The sequence below is a fragment of the Camelina sativa genome, chromosome 10 (assembly GCF_000633955.1).
Source record: "Camelina sativa cultivar DH55 chromosome 10, Cs, whole genome shotgun sequence".
NCBI classification, from domain to species: domain Eukaryota; kingdom Viridiplantae; phylum Streptophyta; class Magnoliopsida; order Brassicales; family Brassicaceae; genus Camelina; species Camelina sativa.
This window is the reverse complement of record NC_025694.1, coordinates 6363511-6390035: the sequence shown is the minus strand read 5'-3', so window position 1 is coordinate 6390035 and position 26525 is coordinate 6363511. Positions and strand designations below refer to the sequence as shown.

At 35.8% G+C, this 26525-nt stretch overlaps 5 protein-coding genes across 9 annotated transcripts; 4 read left to right on the top strand and 1 right to left on the bottom strand.

Annotated features, from left to right (window-relative positions):
• LOC104717489 (CBS domain-containing protein CBSX5) lies at positions 3316-4998 on the top strand. Its single transcript, XM_010435063.2, has 2 exons — positions 3316-3811; positions 3973-4998. The coding sequence occupies exons 1-2, from the start codon at positions 3486-3488 to the stop codon at positions 4820-4822; spliced, it is 1176 nt and encodes a 391-aa protein (XP_010433365.1). The 5' UTR covers positions 3316-3485; the 3' UTR covers positions 4823-4998.
• LOC104717487 (E3 ubiquitin-protein ligase RMA3-like) lies at positions 11481-13185 on the top strand. The gene is made up of 2 exons (XM_010435062.1): positions 11481-11711; positions 12212-13185. Exon 2 carries the CDS (start codon positions 12225-12227, stop codon positions 12954-12956), a length of 732 nt encoding a protein of 243 aa, XP_010433364.1. The 5' UTR covers positions 11481-11711; positions 12212-12224; the 3' UTR covers positions 12957-13185.
• On the bottom strand, positions 13303-15713 carry LOC104717486 (beta-glucuronosyltransferase GlcAT14A-like). 2 transcript variants are annotated; one of them, XM_010435061.2, is made up of 5 exons: positions 15399-15713; positions 14343-15120; positions 14185-14260; positions 13990-14105; positions 13303-13923 (listed from the first exon to the last, which is right to left on the bottom strand). In XM_010435061.2, the coding sequence occupies exons 2-5, from the start codon at positions 14917-14919 to the stop codon at positions 13424-13426; spliced, it is 1269 nt and encodes a 422-aa protein (XP_010433363.1). In that variant the 5' UTR covers positions 14920-15120; positions 15399-15713; the 3' UTR covers positions 13303-13423. The 2 variants fall into 2 exon arrangements, with proteins under 2 accessions (XP_010433363.1, XP_010433361.1); XM_010435059.2 differs by having other exon boundaries at positions 14343-15068.
• On the top strand, positions 16558-18764 carry LOC104717485 (exosome complex component RRP41-like). Of its 3 annotated transcripts, none has more exons than XM_010435057.1 (8): positions 16558-16659; positions 16762-16947; positions 17072-17150; positions 17228-17330; positions 17415-17535; positions 17768-17856; positions 18056-18205; positions 18459-18764. In XM_010435057.1, exons 2-8 carry the CDS (start codon positions 16809-16811, stop codon positions 18546-18548), a joined length of 771 nt encoding a protein of 256 aa, XP_010433359.1. In that variant the 5' UTR covers positions 16558-16659; positions 16762-16808; the 3' UTR covers positions 18549-18764. The 3 variants fall into 3 exon arrangements, with proteins under 3 accessions (XP_010433359.1, XP_010433360.1, XP_019086393.1); XM_010435058.2 differs by having other exon boundaries at positions 16567-16659; positions 16797-16947; XM_019230848.1 differs by having other exon boundaries at positions 16569-16659; positions 16769-16947.
• LOC104717484 (proton pump-interactor 1) lies at positions 22117-26515 on the top strand. 2 transcript variants are annotated; one of them, XM_010435056.2, is made up of 8 exons: positions 22117-22343; positions 22751-23138; positions 23244-23435; positions 23545-23724; positions 23809-24003; positions 24099-24283; positions 25448-25883; positions 25989-26515. In XM_010435056.2, exons 2-8 carry the CDS (start codon positions 22779-22781, stop codon positions 26292-26294), a joined length of 1854 nt encoding a protein of 617 aa, XP_010433358.1. In that variant the 5' UTR covers positions 22117-22343; positions 22751-22778; the 3' UTR covers positions 26295-26515. The 2 variants fall into 2 exon arrangements, with proteins under 2 accessions (XP_010433358.1, XP_010433357.1); XM_010435055.2 differs by lacking the exons at positions 25448-25883; positions 25989-26515 and adding an exon at positions 24825-25389 and having other exon boundaries at positions 24099-24719.

Here is a 26525-nt window from a genome sequence, read left to right as displayed (position 1 = left end):
ATCCGATGGCAACACAATACCATGGTTGGCCCAATAACAACAGAACAGTTATCTATAGTATGTCATTTTTTCCTTTTTGGGCCTAATTGTCCTTCTAATTGAATTGATTTCCACCCTTCTTTGCTTTAGGATGTTTATACTACTACTATATAATAACCAATGCAGAACATGACGTGTGGTTGCTTATCTTTCACATTGCATTTAAAATAAATGTTTTGACTATCAAAACAATGTTTTTAAGTGTAATAAGTGGAAATCAATCTTTGAGATTATAAACCACATCAAAAGTTACATTCAATGACTCGTTTTATGATATATCATCTAGTACATCCAAAATACGTTGCATATAACTTGTTTTACATTGGACATCACCGGACATTGGATGAAGGTTTTGAATCCAATTCGCCATATAATAGTACGAAATTTACAACTAGTAACCGATTAAATAATTGCGAAAGATAAGCAACCACACGTCTCACCCTTCTTTTGTTTTTTTTTTCATGTCTCGTCCCCTTTAAAGTTCTTGAACTGCCAGCCTTGGAATATACGTTAGAGTCACTAATTATCTCTATAATTGAAAGTTCTTTTTCGCTTTATCGGGGGTTAATTATTTTGTAAAGTGAAAATCAAGGTCTGCTTATCTGTTGCACGTGCCATATAAGGACAAGCACATATCACGTTGCTTCGTCAGCTACTAGCTACTGTACAAAATGTCTGGAGGCCCGTCACGTTCGTTCGCCTACTTTCATTGAATCTAATATTGTTCACGTCAACGCTTAATTATTCATTTTGATGATGTTCACTTTTATCAGTTTTTGTTTTCATTTTAAAATCCAAAAGAATCTAAACTAATTGAGTTATGAGTTTGTAATACTACTACTACTGCTCTTCTATGCTTTGTAGAATATATATGATATATATATAGCTACATGCGGTGCACAAAAAAAAAATATAGCTATATGCTTCACTTGTTTTAAGTGTTTGTTAATTTCCACCCTCTTTATACCACCAAATTGATGCTATAGTTAAGTTGTCATGCACATACTATATAATATGCCCTATATCGCAAACGAAAGACTAAAACAATGTCCCTTTTTAATACTTCAGTTGGTGAACGCAATGATTAGTCTTAACGAATAACTTAATAAAAGCATCATTCAAACAGTAAAGGGTCGGAAACATAAAGCCGACATGGCACAGCCAACATGCAAGGTCACAGAGGTTTTTGTATCTTGAATTTATTAGAAGAAATAATGTGTTTACATGGTACCAGATTTTAATGATTTATATGACCAAATTAAATAACATCGAATAATACTCATTTGTTGCTCAGTGAGAACGTACAGGTATCAGATAATATTTATTATTATATACGTACGGATCCGAGTGTCTTGATTATTTAGTCTTGAAGCACATAAACTCTCTTTACCAGTGACGTCACTGTATAAGTCACACTGCTGGTCAGATTAATTCGATCGTTCGGTCGTTCATGTATCGTCGTCTATATATGCTCCCTCCCAGTGGCGGATCCAGGAGGAAAATTTACATGGGGCACAACTAAACATTTACTTTAACAAAAAGTTTTTTTACAAGGACAAAACATAAAAAGTGATAAAAAAAAATGTAGATGAGAGGCATTGAACCCTTCTCCTTTGACATAGTATGTGACACTTTTTACCAAATGAACTAAGATATGTTATACATAATAAATCAAACTGAAGAATTATTATGGATGAGTGTGGGGCACGTGCCCCACCTCCATTACACCTAGATCCGCCCCTGCTCCCTCCTGGGTTCGACCGGTCAATTTTTAGCTTGTTTACTGAATTACGTACAAATTAGTGTTCATTTAAAACTAGATTATCAAAAAGTTTACGGGATTAAGAATTTTAATTATCAACCCTTTATTAATTAGGTATAGTTCTAGTAACGAATTACTAATTTCATTTGCATATGATTAATCTTTTGGTTAAACTAAAAGCAGTTGATGGATATTTTGCATTTTTTTAATTGATGTTAAGTGTTGTGCGTTGAATTGGCTCAATATTATAGCCCCTACATATTTTGTCCCATATCTCTTCCATTGTGAAATTTTTAAATTCAATAAAAAAACAATCCTATCATTTCGTGACTTCGATCGCGTAACATTCATAGAGAGCTAAGAGAGGGATCACGTATCCATGTCACCATGTGTGTATTTGGTTCTATGTGTTCATTTTTCTTCCGTGTAGCATATTAAAAAAAAAAAAAAAAAAGAATACCATTAGACGGTTAAAAAAATGTTGCATGCTGTAAGCAAATCAAATCAGGTTCACATGATCGATCACGTACGTTCACAGAATCAATTTATTTACAGAGAAAACACAACACATTTCGAAAATAAGACTAGAGAAACACATGTTTTTGTATTAAAGTAAGTACTTAGAAAACACTTGGCCGAGGAAAAAAGAAAAACAGAAAACACTTGGCCAACTTGTTACATTACGTGCAAGTAAGACTTGTTAGTTGCAGAAGTGGAAAGCCTGTTTTTAATGAGGCGTTTAGTAAGGGTCGAAATATGAAAACACTACCTATGAAAAATGACTTAGTATTTAAACAGAAAAGGTTATTTAATCAACAGATGTAAGAAAAAGTGTTTTCGATAGAAGATGATGCAGACCCAGGTGCCATCGCCAGCTTGTTGCACAGTTGGACTTGGAGTGACCGAGTAAGTAGAAAATTATAACGTGTCCCATAATTATCATTTAAGGTCACACAATACAAAAGGGCATTTGTTGAATAATTTGACTATTAATTAAGGTCATAATTCTCCCTCGCAAAAATTGGAAAATATAATAAAGTGTAAAACTTTGGTCATAAACATATCTAATCTCTTTTGGTTGTTTCAAAAAATCATAAGTACATGATTGTAAGTATTTTTTTAGTAGTTTCTTCTAGCATGGGTTTGAACTTTGAACTCATGATCAGTTTTACCGTAATTTGAGTTTACTGTTTACCAACAACACTTGTACTCTTCAAAATTGATAGAATCCGTACATAACACTTGTACATAACATACGAGGTAGACTACAACAAACCTTTCTATACTTAAAGTATGTTAGAATTTTATAGATAGAATCCGTGGAAAACACTTGTACTCTTCAAAAACTGAATTCCAAACGTGGTGTCAAATTATAAACTCAGATTAACCACGGCACCAAAGGACTTGTACAATACACATTATATATTTAGTTTTATCTATAAATTTATACTGTATTTTTTATTTCGACTTGATATACTCTAGATAGCAAATTAATTTTTATTATTTTTTAAATATTTTTAAAGTATGATATGCACTATCGGAGGATCCTAAACTTGTTTATAAGATCTGTTGAGTCGGTTTCTATCAAAACAGGTACTTTTACATCGTACCACCCATCTCTTTTGTTCTCTCTCTCTCTCTACACCTTCTAGAGACTTCTTCTTTCTCTCTTTCCTTGAATTTGATGGCACTGTCCCTTCTCTCATACGATGTTTCCGATCTCTGTCTAGGCAAGCCTCCTCTCCGTTGTCTCTCCGCCTCTTCCTCCTCCGTATCCGACGCCATCGCTGCCCTTAAGTCCTCTGAAGACACTTTCCTATCAGTCTGGAACTGTAATCACGACGATAACGATGTCACAGAGTGCGAGTGCTTGGGGAAAATATCAATGGCTGACGTCATCTGCCATTTGTCCAAAGACCATGACTACACTCTCTCTGCCTTAAACGCACCCGTCTCTGTTCTTCTCCCCAAAACTCGTTCCCTCGTCCTCCATGTTCAACCCTCCTGCAGGTTTTGTATTTGTTCATTGTTCAATCTCTCTCTGTTTTGATAAAAATTAAACCTTTTCTCTGCTCTTCCTCTGTTTCCATGCTCTGTTTTTTTTTTTTTTTTTCCACTTGTGAAGTAAATTAATAGTTTTTTTCTCTGGTCAATTTGATTTGACTGATCAGCTTAGTTGAAGCCATTGATCTGATCATCCAAGGAGCACAGAATCTGATTGTCCCAATTCAGACAAAACCCTTCACTAAAATTAGGCAGCAAAACGACAAAGTTTCAGTCACCACCTCAACGCATTCGAACGGACGACGGTTCTGCTGGATCACTCAAGAAGACATCATACAGTTTCTCCTCGGAACCATCGCCGCGTTCTCTCCTCTGCCGGCGATGTCAATCTCCGATCTCGGTATCATCAACAGCACGCACGCAATCCTCGCCGTTGATTACCACTCCTCCCCCTCAGCCGTCATCTCGGCCATATCCAACGCTCTCGTCGACCAAACCTCTGTTGCAGTGGTCGACGGAGAAGGAGACGACTCTTTTACGTCCTTGATCGGAGAGATCTCTCCCATGACACTAACTTGCTGCGACGAGACAGCTGCCGCGGCTGTGGCAACGCTCTCCGCAGGAGACCTGATGGCGTACATAGACGGAGCAAATCCACCGGAGAGTCTTGTCCAGATCGTTAGGAATCGTTTGGAGGACAAAGGACTGATGGGTTTGCTTTCGCTTTTCGATTCTGTCTCACCTTCGTCGCCGTCGTCAGGTTATTCGTCGGATGAAGAGTCTCCGACGAGGACGACCTCGTTTGGGAGGTCGATGAGTAGCTCAGCGAGAATGGCGAGGAAGTCGGAGGCAATAGTGTGTAATCCAAAGAGCTCGTTAATGGCAGTGATGATTCAAGCGATTGCTCACCGAGTGAATTACGCGTGGGTGGTTGAAAAAGATGGTTGTTTCGTTGGCATGGTTGCTTTTGTTGATATCTTAAAAGTTTTTAGGAAATTTTTGGAGAATGACATGTGAAATATTTTTTGTAATTTTCGTTTTGTGTTTAGTTAATTTGCTGTACAACCCAACGAAAACAAAAGTGTTGTTAGGGTTTGTTTTTTTTTTTTTGGGTGAGATGAGCCGGTTGGAGTTTGTGATTAACTAAAACTGTATGAAAACGTTTTTTGGTAAGAGTTTTATTAGTCTTTCAATAGCTTGTTATGTTTTATACCACATGTACCAGCATGTGACATGTGCGGTAGAATCTCGTTGGTCTCCTTTGGCATGGCCATTTGTGTATGAATTTGAAAATATTCTTAGAAGAGTGATAGATAACTCAACGAGGTATACGTATCTTTCAGCTATTCTTTAATGTTATACAAATTGTTTCATTGTCTTTTTGGATTGTCGGGTTACATAGATGGGAATAATGCTGTTATGCTGATCACAGCAATTGCATAAATATTTACAATTGTATAGTTCTTACAGCTTTGCTACTTTTCTCACTTTTTAGTTTCTTGTTACTCAACTCTGTAACGCTTAAGCTTTTCCCACGAAATCAGATACTATAATTTGCTTTTGCCACAAAATAAGATATAAAAGTTTTTACTTTTTTTATAAGAGTAAAGTATCGAATCCTAGATTGAATCCTTATTACTTGAAAATATATTAAAGATTTTAATCTATATATAATAGCAAACCCACTTTTTTGTGTCATCTTTAATCCAACGGATGAGAATTGTTCTATTATTCCATCTAACGGTTGATATTTATTAATGGTCTAAGAATTGCAAGTCTTTTTCCTCCAAATAATTGTGTCTTTTTGTCGTACCCCCATCTTTTTAAAATCGCACATTTTAATTGTTGCATCTATTCGTCGTACCTCCATCTTTTAAAAGTCCCACCTATTTATTTTTGCACCTCTTGGTTTCACACCTATAAATTTTACATATTTTTGTTTATTATATATAAACTTATATGGAATACAAAAACAAGTTTCAAATTTATCGTTTTCAGAGTATTTTTAAAAGTTAAAAATAAAATCAAAGAATTGTTTTATTGGAGTGTTTTTAAATTAACCTGCATCAATCTCTATATCAAGGTATGTTTATAAACTTGTTAGTGTCCATCCTGAAAAATTGGTTTTGTTCCCTTTTTCGTTTCGTTCTCATATATAAATTATAGATTAAAGGAAATCTGGTTTTTCTTAAGTGTTCTATTTGTCTACATGTTGTCCGTTAGATAATTTTATAATAGCAAACCCATTTTTTAGACACTGCTGACGTCATATTTTAAATCCAACGGATAAAATTATTTATTTTCTCATCCAACGGTTTAGATCTAAGATGATGTCATTAATTTATTAAATGAAAAGACACTTCTCTTCCTTCCCCAAATCGTCGCTTCTCTTTGTTTAGCCCTCCGAATCAACGCTTCTCTATGTAAAAAAACTTGTTCAATTGCCTCTTTTCAGATCTATATATTTGGAATTCGTTTAATCATTTTAGCCCTCCTGGGAAACTTCATATTCCTTATCCTTGATTATCGTTAATTACGTTGTGATATTACTTATTGTGTATATATAGTTTATGTGTTTGACTTTTTGGTTCGTATTTTGTGGTATCACCGTTATTAGCTTGTAGTATTGCCTATTAATTTAGTATTGGCTTTTGGTTAAGAAAACTTTATTCTTTGGAACGTTATGTTCGTACATGATAATTAAATTCCTAAGAGGTGTGCATTGTATATATTGCCGGTAGATTTTGATGTGGGTAATGATATAATGAAGAAATATTTTTTCTTGGAATGCTATGTAACAACGGAAGAATTGGGTTGTTAAAATGGTGGATTGTTCATAGTAAAAGGGTCATCCATTATGATGTGTGATTAATTCGTTGTCTTACCATCTCGCATTTTCATATCTTTCGTTTTATTCACTCTTCTGCAATAGTAAGGAATGACAATATAGCACAAGGGGGCGGAATCTAAAATATTGTGTCATGATCGGTGGCCATATTAGATTTGTTATGAGAAGTTTTTTTTCGTACATAATTCTAGCTAGGAAGAGTCTGTTAACTCCGTTTCGGATTGATCACACCGTAAGTGCCACTCGCCACTGTTGCTATTCTTACAACTGCCCCGTTAGTATTCTGATAGCTGGGCTTACAAAGTCCAATTTGCTTAATCAATATCTTAAAACGCATTCGATCTTCATTCTAGACTCCTTTGAGCAAGCATCATTTCGCAAAATATTGGTTAGTATTTTCCCTGAATGTAAAACCTACACATCTCTCGTGCCCATTGTTACTTCTGCTATTTTGTTGAGATTGTAATTCATAGGTGTCTAAGGGGGAGGTATTGGTTTAGGATTTAGAAAGAATTTTAATGATTTTATGTTCTTGCTGATTGTTAGAATCATAGAAAATTGAAAGTTAAAAATGAAGGATTCTAAGAGATTGTTTAGGAAGTTTTTTAAAATCTTGATGATTTGTTTTTTCTAATCTTGTAAAATCTTTCTATTTGATGAAAGAGTTTTCATGACTTTTGTTATGAAGGAAATGATATAAAATCCTAAACCAATAACATAAAATTTGAATTCATTAACAATCCAAGATTCTTTTGTTTTACTTGAATAACATAAAACTTTTAATGACTTTATAAAACTCTTAATCCAATAACACTAGATTTATCAAGATTTTAGATAACTTTTTACAAATCCACAACCAATAACACCAAATTTTTAAAGAGTTTTTAAAAATCTTGATTAAATAACAACATATTTTACCTAACTTTTAAAGTTATTAAATTTTTTTCTAAATCCTAAACTAATACCTCCCCTAATTCTCTTAGTCACCAATTTTTTTACATTTAAAGTGGGCGTTGTTTTGAGAAACTATTGACGTTACAATTATATCGTAAACAATGTGGCATATTGATTAGGGAAAATGATCGTAGTTGGTGTCTATATGTTTACGTTATGGTAGAAAGGCTATTGTATAATGTAGTTGAAGATCCTCTACACACGTGTGCTGGACTTTTTCTTTTTTTTTGGAAGATGGTATAAGCAAAAAAATCAATCAGGACGAGTTGTATACCTACCAATAAAATATATATAACAAAATTCAAGGTGAGGTATGCATATGTTTCTTTATTTTTTTGTTACATCATCCCAGCGAATGTTCTGGCTATAAGCCGTTTGTATGTTTTGAGATGCAGCCATTGGTTTTTCTTTTTTAATCTCTTTCCATTACATAGTGCTTTCAATTAAAACAACTTAACTCTTCAATTTTGAATGTTTATAGTTTGTAAATCAATGGGATGATATCGTGAACATTGCTTCTAATCTGCTAACAAATAATAAAAAGAAGTTTTAGATTTGTTACATCGTCGTCACAACAGCTGAGACACAACTACATCGTTTATGGTCTTTTTAAACAAACAAAAAAAGACAGTTTAATGCCTCTTTGTTTTCAAAAAATGCTGGCCATACCAAAGGCTTCGTCATCTTCAATGGTTGTGATTCATCATATATGTCTTCCTTCGTAATATATCTTAAGTTGGGGTGTAGGCGTGTAATCACCACCTCTCTATTCACCATTACCCCCACGGCTTCAAGCCTTCAACTCTCATTGAAATAAGACATGTTATCCGAACGTGTTGGTTACACACGCTCCTACTTAATTTCTTCTTATTCTCCATTGTCCAAAAAATAAATATAACTATGGCGCTGATTGGTAACGGTTGTTACTTGTGACTGTAAAGACTTTAACTGTAAAATTTTAGCTGTAGAGAATTTGGTTGTAGATGCTTTAATTGTAGAAACTTTAAAAACTTTAACTGTTAAAATTTGATTGGTAACAAATACTTTTAAAGCGATAGCTGTTACTTTTATTATTAAAATATATTGAAATGATGATATTAATGATAATAATGATAATAAAAATAATTATTATTGAAATGGATCTTAAAAGAAAGAGAATAAAATAAAAATAAAATAATTTATAAAAATAAAATTATGTAATATATATATATATATAAACTTGTGGAGAAATTTTAAATATAATAGGAAGAAAAAAAATAAAGTTTTTATATTTGTTTAATTTTAAAGCCTGAATTTGAGGCTTTAAAAATTATGAGAAAACAACGAAAAGGAAAAAAAAAAGTGACTTACAAAGCTTTAAAAAAAATAAAAGTAAAAAAAGTCTGATTGGCAAATTATTGGCTGTCAAGTCTTTTATTTTTTTTAAATCTTAAAAGTTTTGTGCCAATCAGGGCGTATATTCATTTAAAAAAGAAAATTCTTTTTTTGTTCACAGAGTCGAATAGTTTTTATATATTTTAATTATCATAAGTGGAAGTAATTTTAAATATGTGATAAAACAATAATGATACAAGGTAGATCAAATTATGTAAAACTTAAAAGAAACTTATTTTTGTGTCGTAGGAGGATAGATTATATGGAAACTTTCTGCAAAATCTAATTTTTTGTTCGAGAAAATATTACACAAACATGATTTTTTAAATTTTTTGAAAGACATTATCCCACTGCTACCACATGTTTTGATTCTCGAATGCGATTTCTAAAGAAATTATGTTTGGACACGCATTGGAAAGTTTTTAAAAACTTAAAAACTAGAAATAATTTAAGATACAAATATATAGGGATATATGATATATAACATTATATAAATTAAATTAGTAAGGAAAAAGAGGGATTAAATTTCCAATATTATATATATATATATAGATATATATATATATATTTCTTAGATCCAGCAATAAATTAGAATAACTAGCAAAATATAGTATTTCATTCAAAAATCCAAACTTAAGTAATGAGTCTACGGCGTAGTTGTGGTAAAAGGATTCAAAAGAAGGTTTTTTTATTCTGTTTCTAAAAGATTCATGAAACAGTCACGAAAAACTTATCATTCAGAGGGGAGGAGGGAACAAACCAAATTTTGAATCACAAATTAAATATACAATTAAATGTGGTGAGAACTGAGAAAAAAAAGAGGCGATGCTTCACTTAAGACGTGAACAAACTAAAAGACACATCCTTTGGTTTATTGAATTTTAGCAAATTTTCCAGAAAAAAAACAACAGCCCTTAGATTAAGAAAAAAACAATCCTCAACCGTTGGGTTATAAAGATTGTATATAATAGCAAACCCATATTAAGTCTAAATATAATAGCAAACTTATTTTTAGAGGGTCAATTTAAATCTAACATATGAGATTGTTTTTATTATTTCATGTAACGGTTTAGATTTGTTAATGATTTCAAAAGTTGTAATATTTTGATTCAACAATTGTGTTTTTTCGTTTTATCCCAGCTTTCAATCTTCGCACTTGTTAGTTTATACCTTTTTGTTTCACACCTCCTTGTTTTCACACCTCTTTGTTTGTACTTTGTATATATAGATTTTTTGGACCTTGAAAATAGTTTTTATTTCTCTGAGTATTGTTTCACACCTCAGAGATAGTGGAGTATATATAGGGAAATTTAGGCTAAAGTGTCAATTTTATCATTTTAAAAAGAAATTAACTGGTGAGCATCTTAAAATTTAAGTGAACATATTTCATACATCTTTTTTTATATATATATTTTCCTCTTGATTGATGAAACACTAAAAGAAATTTTAGATTTTCTTTTTGCTTTATTGAAAAATAAATTTCTAATAAGTACATATGTATACTGTTAATTCAGATTTTTATTTTAACGTATAAGAGTTTAATTAGTTGGACAACATGCATTACTATCATGGCATTGTATTGGCAATATGCTCAAATTGAGTATGTATATGGCTACATAGTATATATACTATAACATCAATTGTAACTTAAAACGAGCAGTAGAGCATATATATACATATCTGTTTATGTTTCTATTTTTTCTCACATATGATTTGTGTTTTGTTCACATTGTACACTTTATATGGATCTTGATTTAAAGTTGATAAATGAGATCATGACTCTGGAACATTCCTATTTTTGCTGATAGATGTCCCTATATATGTCGGGCTAAAACATAATTAACAATAGAGTTTGTAGTTTTCTTTTGGGTGCAAGATATAGTTATAACAAAATTAAGATGTGGTTATAACAACACAAATTAAGATCTTTTTGCCAAGCTAACGACTGCAGTGTGGAGGAAGCTAGGAAAAAATATTAGGCACTCCCAATTTATGTATATACTTCTTAGAATTCTCCTATTTCGTGCAAAGATTTAACTTATCTAGCTTATTATTATTATTATTTTTGTCAAAATAGCCGATGTTGAGCACATCCAAATAAAAAATGATTAAAATTATAAAAAATTATAAAAATATATTTTTAACAAAACTTGATAAATCAAAAAAATGAATAGCCGTAAAACCAGTTTAGAAATTCTACAACCGAAATACTCTCAATGAGAGAATTATTATCAAATTTCCTCTATAAAACATGACTTAGCAATGTTAATATCTTTAAACTTTCATTTTCCGGTGTGGCAACGTACGGGCCCGCTTCCTAGTTATAAAAATAGAAAAAGTAAATCTTAATTATAAAAGATTTTAACATGGAAAACAGAGTAATTTATTTTAATCCCCGAGATTAGTGGGAGGGTAACATATTTTAGAAAACAGCATTATCCTATTTCGAAAGCTCTATCCTCTCGTTAGATAAATAAAAAATATCACCGTCGTTGTCTAAAAATATCTTAAATAAATAATTTAGTTGTAACATACGAAGGAGACGAAGAAGACGAAGCAACCATCACCACCGTCGTTGTTGTCTTTATCACATCATCGTTCGTTGAAAACACGTCGACTTTAAATATCTATCTTCCAATCTCTGAAAAGCCTTCTCCTTTTTCGCATTTTCTCGGAGCTTCATCATCATCGTTTACATCGCGTTTTTTGTTTCCTCCCCGACGACTCTCGGTATGTTCTTCTTCTTCTTCTTCTTCATCTTTCTTGGGTTCGATTATGTGGTTTCATTGATTCTTCCTGGCTTGCATTTGTACAATTAGATGATTTAGGGTTCGCCCAAATTTTCGATTTTTTGTATTGGTTCTAGGTTTTGGTAACAAAAGGGGCAATTTTTGGGGAGGGGTTTTGAGTTTTCCTCTGTATTGAATTTGAGATGATACTAGGCTTTGATTGTTCTGATCTAGATTGGTTTCTTATAGCTGGGTGGATTCTGGTTTTTCCTAATGAGAATTGCTTAGGATTTGACCTTTAGAGGCACAAGTCAGATCAGCATTGCTCTCAAGGGGGCTTTCAGGGTAGAAAGATCTTGAAAAGAGTCTCCCTTTATTGGTTAGAGGATAAACCCATTTTTTGAATCTATTTAGTATCATGAAACCTAAGTCTGAAAACAGTTTTATATTACTCTGTAGATAACATACGCGTAGCTGACAATACTATGTTGTCCTTGACAGAATCTTACCTCTCATGGAAGGGAACTTCATTATGTCTGATGCTCAACGAACCCATGATGATGGCTTCATAGTCAAACAAAAACCTGATCTCATCACTGGTTCAAAGGGAGGTCAAGCTAATGAAAGTGGTTGTTTTGATTGCAACATCTGTCTAGACTCAGCCCATGATCCTGTCGTCACTCTCTGCGGACACCTTTTCTGCTGGCCTTGCATTTACAGGTGGTTACATGTTCAGTTATCATCTGTCTCCATTGATCAGCACCACAACAATTGCCCTGTCTGTAAATCCAACATTACCATCACCTCATTGGTTCCTCTCTATGGAAGAGGCATGTCTTCGTCTTCTTCCACGTTTGGCTCTAAGAAACAGGATGCAGAATCCACAGAGATACCCCGCAGACCTACTCCATCAACCTTGTACAACCCAATCTCTTCAGGATCATCTCTGAGCCCAAGCTTGCAACATCATCAAACTCTGTCTCCAACATTCCATAACCACCAATATTCCCCTCGTGGCTTCACCACAACCGAATCAACCGACCTTGCCAATGCAGTAATGATGAGTTTTCTCTACCCGGTGATTGGAATGTTTGGGGACATGGTCTATACCAGGATATTTGGGACTTTCACAAACACAATAGCTCAGCCTTACCAAAGCCAGAGGATGATGCAGCGTGAGAAGTCTCTTAATCGGGTATCAATATTTTTCCTTTGTTGCATCGTCCTTTGCCTCCTACTCTTCTAGCTCTCTCTCTCTCTCTCTCTTTTGTCTAGCTTGTGTTGTAAATAGTCTGTAAAACTCGAAGCCTGTAGTATAACAACTACTGCAGACGCTATTGTTCCGAGTTAGGTCTCAATTTGCAGGCCAATTTCTTGTTGTGTATTGCACAGATATAGATATATGTGCTTGTATGATGTATCTAATATTCATGAACCATGTCTATGTTAAAGAAGCATCTTAACAGTTCATCATCTATTTTTTCTAATCTGTTGCTGAGTTGCCGTTCTTATATCATAGAAAATAAATTATTTCCCTTAGTTCTTCTGACAAGAGGGAAAGAAGCAATCAGAGGGAGAGTAGGGCTTCGATGTAATGAGAAGAAGTGAACTGGGTTCTTATTTTGGCTTAGAAAATAGTGACAAATCTTCACAATGTTGTGTCAGTTTGCAGAAAGAATTATAGGGACTAATTCGACATGAAACATATGAAGCCTATCTACATTGCCTTTGAGTCAATTTAGATGCCAAAACAAGTCCGTTAATAAGCACACGAAGCCGGTTAGCTCCAGGACCAGGCTTGATCATTGACGGATCACCAACCCTCGAGCATTTTGGTTCCCCTGCACACCAACCACCAGGCGTAAAGTTCCCGTTACCTCTACCGAGCAGCTCTTTATCGATCTTATCCAGGACAGGATCATTGTGTCTGAACTTGCGGGCAAACGCTGTTCCGCTTCCAATCATCCTCTCTGTATCATTAATGTTGAGCGTCCGAGGATGCTGTTTGGGAGGGCGGTCCCAGGAGATGAAATGCATGTCGTGGTTCACCACCGTGGAAGAGTACTCTGGCGCGTTGCAAATGACAGTGTGGAAATATCCTTCCGGTGTAGAGAGGAAGTTGGTGTAATACATTAGAAGAGTCCGTGGAAGATTGTCCCATCCCCAAATGCAATATTCTACGAACGACCGAGATAAGAGCATCCAAGCGGAACCTGCAGTTTCACAGATTAGTCACTCACTACTTTTCATAATCATGTACTTACTAATTACTGAATTACCGGTAAATAGTTTGAACGCAGTTGGCATGGTTCTGCGAGGTGTAACCCAAAAGACATCTGACTTTTTTGTGGAGTACAGCCCCGGGTCTATGATCAGAGGCTTTGCTCGTTTCTCTCTGCGGAGAAACCCACATTTGGATTAAAACAGGAATAAACTCATCTCAAATGTACTCTATAAAGAGAAATGATCATTACTCTTTCCAGCCTAGTTTGCTACTATGGTCGATAAAGTTGAGGTTCCGGTCCAACCCCGAGAATGTATCAATAAGATCTGCAAGCAACGGGCATTGATGGATGATTCAGGCAGAGATTATTTGAAACAAAAGAGAGACTAGACATATAAGTATGCATACCATCTTGAGTGACTAGAGGATAATCCGAGGCGCTGAGATTGATGAACCAATCCCAATCTTTACTCTGCTTCAAGAGAATGGCGCAAGCGTGGAGCGTATTGGCCACCATTGTGGGTCCTCGATACGTGACGAGGTTAGCCTTTGTGATCATATGAACATTCCCAACGTCAGTAAAAATAGGATCCTCGCTCACACGTTTAGCTAGCTCAAGCCTCTCTTCAGCAGGAGACTCAAGATCGAGATGAACAACGTATTGATTCCTCGGATGGTACAATGCTCTTAACACTCTCCATAGACTCTCTAAGTCACCTCTTGACCCTGAAACTAGATAACCAAAGCGAGGAGGACTAGGCTGTACTGGAGGGGGATGAGAGGAGTTATTATTGACTTTTGACTCTGCGAATTCGGCTCTTGTCTCGTTAGTGGTCGAGAGACTTGAGGAGAAGATGAGTGAGTTAATGGAACGCACGGAAGAGAGGAGACCCATGTTGAAGGATGCAGCTACAAGGAATATGAACATGAGAGAAGCCATTGCTAGAGGAAAAATCCATCTCTTCTCTGAGTTTAAGGACGCCATTGAAGAGCCTTCTCATAGGATCGATCTCAAAACCAAATAACTAATGGTTATGCCAGCGAAAGAAGCCAACACTTTGATCTTATAGTTATAGGCACATGAAATAAGCAATCATCTTCACAAATCGAGATTACCCCTAACCTACGCCAGAGCTGATACACAAATTTTAAGGTCAAATTCGATTTACTATAGGGATTCACGTTCCTGAAAAATAAACACAACCTAAATTTGATCGTGGCATTCTGATCATGTAAAAATAAAACAAAATTGATACAACTAATGTCTCCCAAAATTATTAAAGAAGAAGATACAGAGGATTAATGAATCGTAACGACGTGAACGCAAGTATATGACCCGATCATATAAATATTAAAATAGATCGATCTGAAAAGACAAATCTGAGCTGTCTGAGGATAACAAAAACTACATTCTTACATTGGTCTGAATCAAAAACGTAAAAACAAGAGCAAAAACAAAAGTACCTGCTACGCGAGAATGTTTGAAGCTCCGTGCAGTTCTCAACACTAAAGACGAGGTTGTCGATCTTTGTCTGAAACGAAGATTTTTATTAATTAAGAGGATAAAGAATAACTCTTTTTTTCCATTTTGTCTAGAAGAAGAAAAAAAAAAGAAAAAAGGAGATAAAAGAAAGAAATCTGAGAGTTATAGATGGTACAATAGACTTCCGTTTTCCACAGAGAAGTTTTCGTTTTAACTCACTTCCCAGAAACGGTGCGTTCTCCTTTGACTTTTAATCGTAAAAGTCTTTAAATTTTGATTTGTTGTTATTTGTTAAGTGCATGCTTAATAAATAGCATTTAATACTTTGATTTACGACATAAAACACACACATGTAGAAATTATCAAAAGTTAAAAAAATGGGAGCATGCTATATACTATATTAGCTTCCGGTGGACAAAACATGATGGACGACCGACGACGACATATGTATGATGATTACGTTTCGAGTGAGATGGAAATGAGGTTTAGTGGCCAAGTAATGCGAAATGTCAAACGTGCAATCTTATCCAATCGTATGATTAAGCTGACTAGCTATCACATCCGATGCATTATTTGGAAAATGAAACCACAGTTTTAAGAAGGTGGCGTTATGATGATTTGGCTAAGTTGATTATAATAAGTCCTCAATTTTTTTTATATGAACTTCATTCCACGCTTTGGTTTAAAACTTTAAATGGTACCAGTTTTTTAACAAAGTTAATGTATGTATGTTTTTAATGGTACCATATTTATTATTAATTTTGTTGTTAATGATAAATATGTAAAGGAATTAATACATATATATATATATATATATATATATATTCCATTCACAATTCCATTTTTGTTTCCTTTTTATTCTATTTTTAATTAATTTATACACCTTTTAATGTTAAGAAAATGTAAACCCAATATTTAAAATGATTACAACCTAAGCTATCCATTAATTAGCATTAGCAATAACAACAACAACAAAAAAAAGAAAAAAAATAATTGACTCAAAAATGAAACCCAAGACAATAATTAAACAAAACCTAAATTTTACTATTTCCCCCTTTGAAATTTCGTTTATTTAGTTAGATAACTCAAACTTTCAGTTATTTACTACAATTGCCCCTATTTTTTTTTAAAATTATTCTTTGTTTCTGTTAAACCCTAAAAATCTTTAACGGCGAGTTCCTCCTTCTTCCACGTTCTCCGCCGCGTCTTCTTTTGTTTTTTCATCTCTCAAAACCCTCTCAGGTAAACAATTCTTCTTAGTAGAACCCAATCGCTGCTTTTTTCGCATATCGGAGCAAGTTTGAAACTGGGTATTCGCTCATTGACTTCTCCCTTCTTTGTCAGGACTCAGATTCTGATTTTTATAAAGTCTCTCTCAGTGTCACAGAACAATGTCAGCAAAACCTGGAGCCACAACGCCAACGTATTCTCCTAAAGTTGTGGGAAGATCTCGTCTTCCTATATTCAAAGACTCCGACCTCGATTGGTCCCGTCCTGATGGCCGTGGCTTCCCTCAATGCCGACCTGCCTGTAAAAACCCCTTTTCCCCTTTCTCTTCTTAATCGTTTGGGTTCTTCATTGTGAAAGATACGATTCGAGTCTTTGTGAGACTAACTAAACTTGAATTTTGTGTCTTTTGTGGAAACAAAAAAAGTGCTTCAAACTGCTGCTGTGAGCTCTGCTTCTGGTTCTGCTTATGCTGAGTTTGGGAACACAAAAGTCATTGTTTCAGTGTGAGTGTACTTTAGTGTCTATCTTGCATCAACTTTGCTGTCAGCTAATTTTTGTTTCCGTGTGTTCAAAAATATAGATTTGGGCCAAGGGAGAGTAAGAAAGCAATGACTTATAGTGATGTTGGTAGATTGAATTGTAATGTTAGCTATACTACTTTTGCTTCCCCGACTCTTGGCCAGGTACTGCGTTATTCTAATCCTAAATTTGGATGTTCGGCGTTTGTTTTTGTTTCGTGAGATTAGTTATATGTTGTGGTATTTTAGGGAACTGATCATAAAGAGTACTCATCAATGCTTCACAAAGCGTTGGAAGGCGTAATAATGATGGAGACTTTTCCAAAGACTACTGTTGATGTTTTTGCATTGGTGCTTGAATCTGGAGGCAGTAAGTTTCATGACTCTCTCTAGCAATCTTATAGTTTTCACTATGCTCAACAACTATCGAAATCCTTAAATGTAGAGTCAGGATAACCTTGTGGGAGCATAGGTGATTGCTTACTGATCTCTAGACATTGGTGCTCTTGGAGTTGATTATGGAAGCAACCTGTTACTATATTGTTATCATAGGATTGTTGTTTGACGTTTTCTGATTTTTCTTTAATGGTATTATATTGCAGGTGACCTTTCTGTTGTGATATCATGTGCTAGTCTTGCTCTAGCTGATGCCGGGATTATGATGTATGACCTTATCACAGCTGTTTCAGTGGTATGTCTATGTTACAACTATTACACGAGATCCTCTGCGTTCTCTCTTTAAGTTTATTAGCATTAGGTGCAGAATGTCACATATACTTTGAAAGAAACAAGAGCACCATAGATAGTTTTAGACATGTGAACCAATAGATGTCTCTTAATTCTAATATTTTGAAACACTGACTGATAAATGATTCCTGCTATATTCAAAGTCTTGCATAGGGAAAAACCTGATGATTGACCCGGTTACTGAAGAGGAAGGATGTGAAGATGGAAGCTTTATGATGACGTGCATGCCATCTCGTTATGAAGTCACTCAGCTAACCGTCACGGGTGAATGGACAACGCCTAATATCAACGAGGTATGCCTTTTGATTAATGTCTTTTGTCCTTTAACTTCTGCACACGGTTGTAGACAAAAGACATATTGGTTAGTTAGACAGTTCTTCATAAATCGTTTTTCTAAGCACGCACTAAAATATAGCGTGTTCATACCTTTGTAATCTGCAAATCGGGCATAGGGGTGAGTCAGTGTGGTTAATAAATTAGCACTTAATTCTGAACTAGTTGGTCACAGAAGCCATATGTTGCTAAACATGTTTCAAAATATTTCAGGCAATGCAGCTTTGCTTGGATGCTTGTTCAAAACTTGGAGAGATCATGCGGGATTGTTTGAAACAGGCTGCCTCAGCTTCCGATGAATGAACATAAATGAAGAAAGAAAAAAAAAAAACTATGGTTTTGGATTGTTGTAAGACTTGGTATGAAACCGGTTTAGCTATTATAGGTAAAACTTGATTCTAGTATAAACTGGTGTGGTGTGTAGTTTAAAAACCGGGTGTAACTTTTAAGATGAGATTTGATGCAACTTAGATATTTTAGTTATGAAATGAATCCAATTTTGTATCCCATTTGCTAGTAGCTATGAAATCGAAGACTTTTTTGGGTCATGGAATAAATTATTCCGTCGACGTTTAACAAAATTTCAAGAACTTGAACAAATCACTACTTTAAATTAACAAAAGTTGTGGAAAAATTTAGTCTGATGTAGTATATTTCAGTCAATTAAATTATCAATTTACAATCTGCATTAATCAATTCACTAAAAATATACAAAGTTGCTTAATCTATTCTTAACATGAATTGGTTTTGTTGTAAGAATCTTAACTAGCAAACAAATTAAAGAAAAGAAACAAAACACAACTAACAACAAACTTTAAATCAAGATTAAACAAGTGAACTTTGGGCAAGGTAATTGACTTGGGAGATAGCTAACCAATCCTAGATGTCCAGGCAACAATCAAGAACAATCCTATGGCTAAAACACTAATGCAAATCAATCCATTTCCATGGTAGAGATTCTTATGCTAATCAAGTGATAATCAATTTTTTCCAAAGGCAATCACAAAGCTAGCATGCATTAAGAACAAGTCTTAATACCACTAAGCACCCTAATCAACAATTTCCATTGGNTATCTGAGATAACAAATTTGATGTAAAATGCAACCTAAACAACCTAAATGCTCATGAATATGCACAAAACAATGAAGAATTNTGAAATCCTAATGTCTAGATTCAAGCTTGATCAAAGCTTTCCAGCATTATTAACACTAAACAAGATAGGAAACACATAAATAAGNCTCTCTGGAGTTTGGACCTGAAACTGCAAAACATTCCTATCACTGTTTTTATATATATCACTGACTGAACTAATTCTATTTTATACGAAAACATGCAATTCTATTAGTTAGTGCTTAGTACTATACAGAAGAAGAAGAAAAAGAAAAAAACTGAAGATAAAAAGGAGCGTAACTGAAATTTGCATCTTTTCGAAAAAAGTTTTGGTGGCGGTGATGAAGGGAGGAGGGTATTCCGGTCAATTCAGCTTACGTCGAACTAGAACTGATGTACGGTAAGATGAAANTCAAAAGTAAATAAGCTTAAGAATCCTAAGTGGCTGCTAAACAAGAGATAAACAAAAGATCAACCAAAGATAAGAGATAAGAGATCAGTCTCCCCTTAATAGGGTTAGAGTATTTATAGCAAAATAAAAGAGAGTCGGGTCAATCCAATTCAAACCGGGTCACACCCGGATCAAAACTAAAACAAGTGTGGTGATGGTCTCACACGGCCATGCTTTGATCGATTGAGATGGCCGATTGGGATGGCCGGGCACACTTTGGCCGATGGTGGTGGCCGCTGGTGTAAACGGTGTTTTCTCTTCTTGAGCTCCATCGGCCATGGCTTGGCCGATTGATGAGGTCGCGTGGCTCCAACGGTCATAGCTTGGCCGATTGAGCTTGGCCGCTGCTGTAAACAATCTTCCTCTTACTGAACTCCATCGGCCAGCTCTTGACCGATTGGGATGGTCGCTGGTCTTCAATCGGCCACCGTTTGGCCGCTGCTCTTGGGCGCGTGTGGCTCCTGTCTTCACTCTGGTTATATATACGTTCACTCAAACAGGTATAACTCTTTACACGCACATCTGATTGGCCTGACATCACCTCCATTGCAAAGCTTACTCAATTTCCAATAACTTAGATGAAGAACTCTGGAGCTAAATCCCAAAGAAAGGTCTTCATACGAGTCGATCTTTGAGGGACTGCAAACTGGTTCCGAATCATCAATCATCTTGTGTGCATCCAAATGTGTGTCTTCCATTATATTGCTAATTATTGACTTATTTGGCTCCAAAGCACACTTTCCTTGTACATCTCTACTCCATTATCTGAGATAACAAATTTGATGTAAAATGCAACCTAAACAACCTAAATGCTCATGAATATGCACAAAACAATGAAGAATTAAGCTCTAAAATTACATAAAAACACAAGATATCATCTCTCTGGAGTTTGGACCTGAAACTGCAAAACATTCCTATCACTGTTTTTATATATATCACTGACTGAACTAATTCTATTTTATACGAAAACATGCAATTCTATTAGTTAGTGCTTAGTACTATACAGAAGAAGAAGAAAAAGAAAAAAACTGAAGATAAAAAGGAGCGTAACTGAAATTTGCATCTTTTCGAAAAAAGTTTTGGTGGCGGTGATGAAGGGAGGAGGGTATTCCGGTCAATTCAGCTTACGTCGAACTAGAACTGATGTACGGTAAGATGAAAAGAAGAATCTAATCCGCATGACATGTTGTGTGATCAATCCAAGGGCAGAGAGAAGACGTGCTGTCGCTGCAAAGTGGACAGTTGGTACCCTAAAGAGAGCCATCTAACGCCAAAGAAGACTTCCCACGTTTTCAACACAACCTAACAACTGTTTGTTACTTTCTTCTTTCTTCTCTCCCACCTCTTCCCATTTTTTTTTTTTGTCTTTTGTCTTTTTTTTTTTTTTTTTTTTTTTTTAAAAAAAACTTCTTTGTTTAGATTGATTCATTAACTAAAATTACCACGACAAAGTACATAACCTCACCTAACACATAGACGATTTGATTCATGAATTATGAATATATTGAAGGGAGGCTTCACAACAACATTATTGGTTTATAAATTATAATGAAATGAAAAACAAAAAAAAAACATACGGTAACATTTTTCACCACGAATAGTAATAACTTATTATTTTTTCTTCTTACGACTATACAATGCTTATGTAACTTTTAATGTCGTAAATGCTTCTATCTAACATTTTTTGCTAAGAATTATTCGCCTAGTTAATGCCTAGCTAACATTTTGATCCGCTTTAATTAGTCTACATAACAATTCCATTGAACACACACGTTTTTATTCAACTTTCCAATCCGTGACCACTCTCTCCATGAGGAGTGAGGACGGACCTACTTTAGTCTAAAAGTGGGCATGTGGCTCGCTCATACACATTTTACATAATTGACTTTGTACCATCATCATCAATAAATAACAATACTGTTTCTCTAAATCCGCCACTGTCTCATGTAAAAGCGTATGTCCTTCATTCATTCATTCAATTACAGTTCTACCAACATTAAATGTTTTTTTTTCTTTGGTGTTGTTCTTTATTTATAAATATAACTGAAATTGTCTAAATATTAGTCAAAAGCTATATGCGTTACTCAAATAGAAAAAGAAAAAAAAAACATTAGGAACCCTAAAAGAAATAAAATCTCATCATAAAAGTTTTTCCAAAGTTGACAATAAAAATCAGATTACGAATAATCCCCCATTAATTAAAAAATTAGACAAAAATGAACAAACAAGTGGGTAGCAAATGTAGGAATGGCCCAATCGGGTGTTATTCAGTAGGATACGATCGAGTAAATAATCTTACCGGTTTAGTAAAAAAAAAAAACACAACAACAACTATTATACATCTGATTTTAATACAAGAGAGAGAGAGAGAGAAGCAAATTCCAAGAAATGGAAGTGATATATTTAGATTGAGATCTGACCTCAATTTCTTTCCTTAACACTACTTTAGCGAGCGACCCTTTTCTCTCTTTCAAGGGTCTTCTTCTTCGTTTGGTTTTTTTGGGTTATCTTCTTCTTCCTCAGATCTCTTTGTCACGGTATCATTCTCTCTTCCCCCTCCCTCCCTTGGCTCTTATTGACTTTTTTTTTTTGATTTACTTCGTCTGAATCATTTTATATCTCTCTTGACTTTCAAGTAATTTGATTCGATTTGATTCTTGACGTTTATAAAGGTTTGATCTTTCGCATGTTTTTATTACTTATCAGTAGATTGATTGCGAATCTGCTTGTTCTGTTTTCATGGGATCGATCCTGATCTTGTTCTTGTCTGGATATGCATTTTGATGGCTAAAAATGATGATCTGTTTTTATATTGGATAATTGAATACTTTTCTCATTTGCAGATCTTTGCCACAATAGATCCTTTAAATTTTTTATTCATAGCTTTGTTTTTTTCTCGATCCGTTACATGTTTTTAACTCATGTTTTCATTTTTGGGTATTAGGATCCTCTGTTTTTTTGTGTTTGATACAATGGGCGTTGAGGTTGTTAATGGTGGATTTGAGGTTGCTCCTGCTCCTTTCGAAGGGAAGCCCGACAAGAACGGGAAGCCTGACCAAGTCAAAGGAGATAAAGTCTCCATCAAGTTTGGTTCACACGGTGAGCCACCTAAGAAAGCCGAAGAGACTAATAACAAAGTGTTGAACGCTGATGTACCTAAAGATGCAGCTGAAGAGTGGCCTGCGGCCAGGCAGATCCACTCTTTCTACTTTATCAGATACCATTCTTTGAAGGACCCCAAAATGAAAGCTAAGCTTGAAGCTGCTGAGAAAGAGCTTGAGAAATTGAACAAAGCTCGAGGTGCAGTTTTGAACGACTTAAGAGCTAAGAGGGTAAGTGTTTTTGTGTCTTTTTAATAATACAGTATAGGAATATCATATCTCTTTTGTTTTATTTATTTTGTGACTGCTAATAATGTGATTTTGGGTAATGTGTAGACCGAGAGATCAAAGTTATTTGATCTGCTAGACCCGTTGAAGTCAGAGCGTAAGGGATTCAACACGATGTTTGATGAGAAAAGAAAGGAAATGGAACCTTTGCAGCAAGCTCTGGGAAAGCTAAGGAACAATGATGGTGGGAGTGCTCGTGGTCCCGCTATCTGTTCTTCTGAGGAAGAGCTGGATAATATGGTAATTAATATCTACTTTTGTTCACTCGATACTCTTAAGACCTTCTTAGATAGCTTTAAATTGGCCTTTGTTTGATTCTTATTTTGCTTGGCTTTGTGGAAAAATGAAGATTTACAGCTACAAGTATCGGATTCAACATGAAAGCATTCCTTTGACCGAGGAGAAGCAGCTTCTTAAAGAGATCAGGCTGCTTGAAGGGACAAGAGATAAGGTCATTGCTAATGTGGCTATGAGAGCCAAAATCAAAGAATCTATGGGTCAGAAGGATGATATCCAAGGTCAAGTTAAGGTAAGAGAGTTGTGGTCGTGTACTCTGGATTCATGCAGTTATAGTATTGGTTTCATATGTTGCTTTTGTGATGCTTTTTTGTAGTTAATGGGTGCTGGTTTGGACGGAGTGAAAAAGGAGAGGCAAGCAATTTCAGCAAGGATTAATGAGCTGAGTGAGAAGCTGAAAGCAACAAAAGATGAGATTCAGGTGTTGGAGAATGAGCTGAAGAATGTGAGCGAGAAGAGAGACAAAGCTTATTCAAACATTCATGAGCTCAGGAAGCAACGCGATGAGACGGTACAAAGCACATACTTTTGGGCACTTTCTTGTGATGACAAATGATTTGTGCGATTTAATAATCTTACAATTTTGTATTCTTTTCTCTCATACAGAACTCTGGCTATTACCAAAACCGTACTGTGGTGAACAAAGCTAGAGACTTGGCTGCACAAAAGAACATAACCGAGGTTGAGGCGCTCTCCAATGCCGAGGTTGAGAAATTTATTTCTCTTTGGTGCAGTAAGAAGAATTTCAGAGAAGATTATGAGAAGAGAAGCTTGGCATCACTTGATTCTAGGCAGCTGAGCAGAGATGGACGGATGAGGAATCCCGAAGAGAAGCCTCTGATTGCTCCAGAGGTACCACCATCAAAGGCAACGCCTTCTGAAGCCGAGGTTGTCCCTAAAGCCAAGGCAAAGCCACAGCAAAAGGAGGAACCAGTCTCTGCACCTAAACCAGATGCTAGTGTAGCTGAAAAGACTGAGAAAGCTAAAGATGCAGTAAAAGTAAAGAACGTTGTGACTGATGATGATGATGAAGAAGAAGTATATGGTCTTGGAAAGCCGCAGAAGGAAGAAAAAGCGGTTGATGCAGCTACGGCGAAGGAAATGAGAAAGCAAGAGGAGATTGCTAAAGCCAAGCAAGCCATGGAAAGGAAGAAGAAGCTCGCGGAGAAAGCTGCTGCTAAAGCTGCTATAAGAGCTCAAAAGGAAGCTGAGAAGAAAGAAAAAAAGGAAAGTACCTTTTCTTTTTTCTCGTTGTTGTACCTCAAGACTCTTTGCATTCTTCTCTCTCTCCCGTTCTAATAGTTATCTCCATCTTTTTTTTGTGTGTTGCAGGAGCAAGAGAAGAAAGCCAAGAAGAAGACCGGAGGCAACACAGAAACCGAGGCTGAGGAAGTTCCCGAAGCTTCTGAGGCAGAGAAGGAAGAAACTGAAGCTCTGGTGCAGGAGGAGAAACCGCAGAAGGAAAAAGTCTTAAAAGAGAAACCGATAAGGAACAGGATCCGCAGTAGAGGAGGACCAGAAACACTCCCGAGAGCGATCCTTAAGCGTAAGAAGTCGACTAACTACTGGGTTTATGCTGCTCCAGCTGCTCTTGCGGTACTGATGCTTCTTGTCTTGGGTTACTACTACGTTCTCTAGATGGAATGGTGTGGTTAAGCGAAGCTGCGTTGTTTTAGTTTGGAATACTTAAAAAACTGGGATTTTTGCCTTCTTGACTCTTTAAAAACTCATAAGACTATGCATCTCATTTACATACGAGTAGAGACTCTTTTAAGCACTTCTACATCTTCTCTTCTTTGTTGTTTTCTCTTCTGTTGTTGAGGCTTTAACTTTGAAGGAAGAAGACAGTTTTTGTTACATCTTATAGTTGTCATTATGTTATGCTCGAGTTTTGATATTCATTTTTCTCTCTTTACTCTTTGCAAGGGCGTTACTGATAGAATTCCCACGNCTAGGCAGCTGAGCAGAGATGGACGGATGAGGAATCCCGAAGAGAAGCCTCTGATTGCTCCAGAGGTACCACCATCAAAGGCAACGCCTTCTGAAGCCGAGGTTGTCCCTAAAGCCAAGGCAAAGCCACAGCAAAAGGAGGAACCAGTCTCTGCACCTAAACCAGATGCTAGTGTAGCTGAAAAGACTGAGAAAGCTAAAGATGCAGTAAAAGTAAAGAACGTTGTGACTGATGATGATGATGAAGAAGAAGTATATGGTCTTGGAAAGCCGCAGAAGGAAGAAAAAGCGGTTGATGCAGCTACGGCGAAGGAAATGAGAAAGCAAGAGGAGATTGCTAAAGCCAAGCAAGCCATGGAAAGGAAGAAGAAGCTCGCGGAGAAAGCTGCTGCTAAAGCTGCTATAAGAGCTCAAAAGGAAGCTGAGAAGAAAGAAAAAAAGGAAAGTACCTTTTCTTTTTTCTCGTTGTTGTACCTCAAGACTCTTTGCATTCTTCTCTCTCTCCCGTTCTAATAGTTATCTCCATCTTTTTTTTGTGTGTTGCAGGAGCAAGAGAAGAAAGCCAAGAAGAAGACCGGAGGCAACACAGAAACCGAGGCTGAGGAAGTTCCCGAAGCTTCTGAGGCAGAGAAGGAAGAAACTGAAGCTCTGGTGCAGGAGGAGAAACCGCAGAAGGAAAAAGTCTTAAAAGAGAAACCGATAAGGAACAGGATCCGCAGTAGAGGAGGACCAGAAACACTCCCGAGAGCGATCCTTAAGCGTAAGAAGTCGACTAACTACTGGGTTTATGCTGCTCCAGCTGCTCTTGCGGTACTGATGCTTCTTGTCTTGGGTTACTACTACGTTCTCTAGATGGAATGGTGTGGTTAAGCGAAGCTGCGTTGTTTTAGTTTGGAATACTTAAAAAACTGGGATTTTTGCCTTCTTGACTCTTTAAAAACTCATAAGACTATGCATCTCATTTACATACGAGTAGAGACTCTTTTAAGCACTTCTACATCTTCTCTTCTTTGTTGTTTTCTCTTCTGTTGTTGAGGCTTTAACTTTGAAGGAAGAAGACAGTTTTTGTTACATCTTATAGTT

What these genes read in the sequence shown, in the direction of transcription:
- LOC104717489 (XM_010435063.2), top strand. Translation starts at nt 3,486, where the DNA reads ATGGCACTGTCCCTTCTCTCATACGATGTTTCCGATCTCTGTCTAGGC. An exon ending in CATGTTCAACCCTCCTGCAG is followed by an intron (nt 3,812 to 3,972) that starts GTTTTGTATTTG and finishes TTGACTGATCAG; the next exon opens with CTTAGTTGAAGCCATTGATC.
- LOC104717487 (XM_010435062.1), top strand. Translation starts at nt 12,225, where the DNA reads ATGGAAGGGAACTTCATTATGTCTGATGCTCAACGAACCCATGATGAT.
- LOC104717486 (XM_010435061.2), bottom strand. Translation starts at nt 14,919, where the DNA reads ATGGCGTCCTTAAACTCAGAGAAGAGATGGATTTTTCCTCTAGCAATG. An exon ending in AGCAAACTAGGCTGGAAAGA is followed by an intron (nt 14,106 to 14,184) that starts GTAATGATCATT and finishes GTTTCTCCGCAG; the next exon opens with AGAGAAACGAGCAAAGCCTC. An exon ending in TGCGTTCAAACTATTTACCG is followed by an intron (nt 13,924 to 13,989) that starts GTAATTCAGTAA and finishes GTGAAACTGCAG; the next exon opens with GTTCCGCTTGGATGCTCTTA.
- LOC104717485 (XM_010435057.1), top strand. Translation starts at nt 16,809, where the DNA reads ATGTCAGCAAAACCTGGAGCCACAACGCCAACGTATTCTCCTAAAGTT. An exon ending in ACAAAAGTCATTGTTTCAGT is followed by an intron (nt 17,151 to 17,227) that starts GTGAGTGTACTT and finishes TCAAAAATATAG; the next exon opens with ATTTGGGCCAAGGGAGAGTA. An exon ending in CTTCCCCGACTCTTGGCCAG is followed by an intron (nt 17,331 to 17,414) that starts GTACTGCGTTAT and finishes GTGGTATTTTAG; the next exon opens with GGAACTGATCATAAAGAGTA.
- LOC104717484 (XM_010435056.2), top strand. Translation starts at nt 22,779, where the DNA reads ATGGGCGTTGAGGTTGTTAATGGTGGATTTGAGGTTGCTCCTGCTCCT. An exon ending in ACGACTTAAGAGCTAAGAGG is followed by an intron (nt 23,139 to 23,243) that starts GTAAGTGTTTTT and finishes GGTAATGTGTAG; the next exon opens with ACCGAGAGATCAAAGTTATT. An exon ending in ATATCCAAGGTCAAGTTAAG is followed by an intron (nt 23,725 to 23,808) that starts GTAAGAGAGTTG and finishes GCTTTTTTGTAG; the next exon opens with TTAATGGGTGCTGGTTTGGA.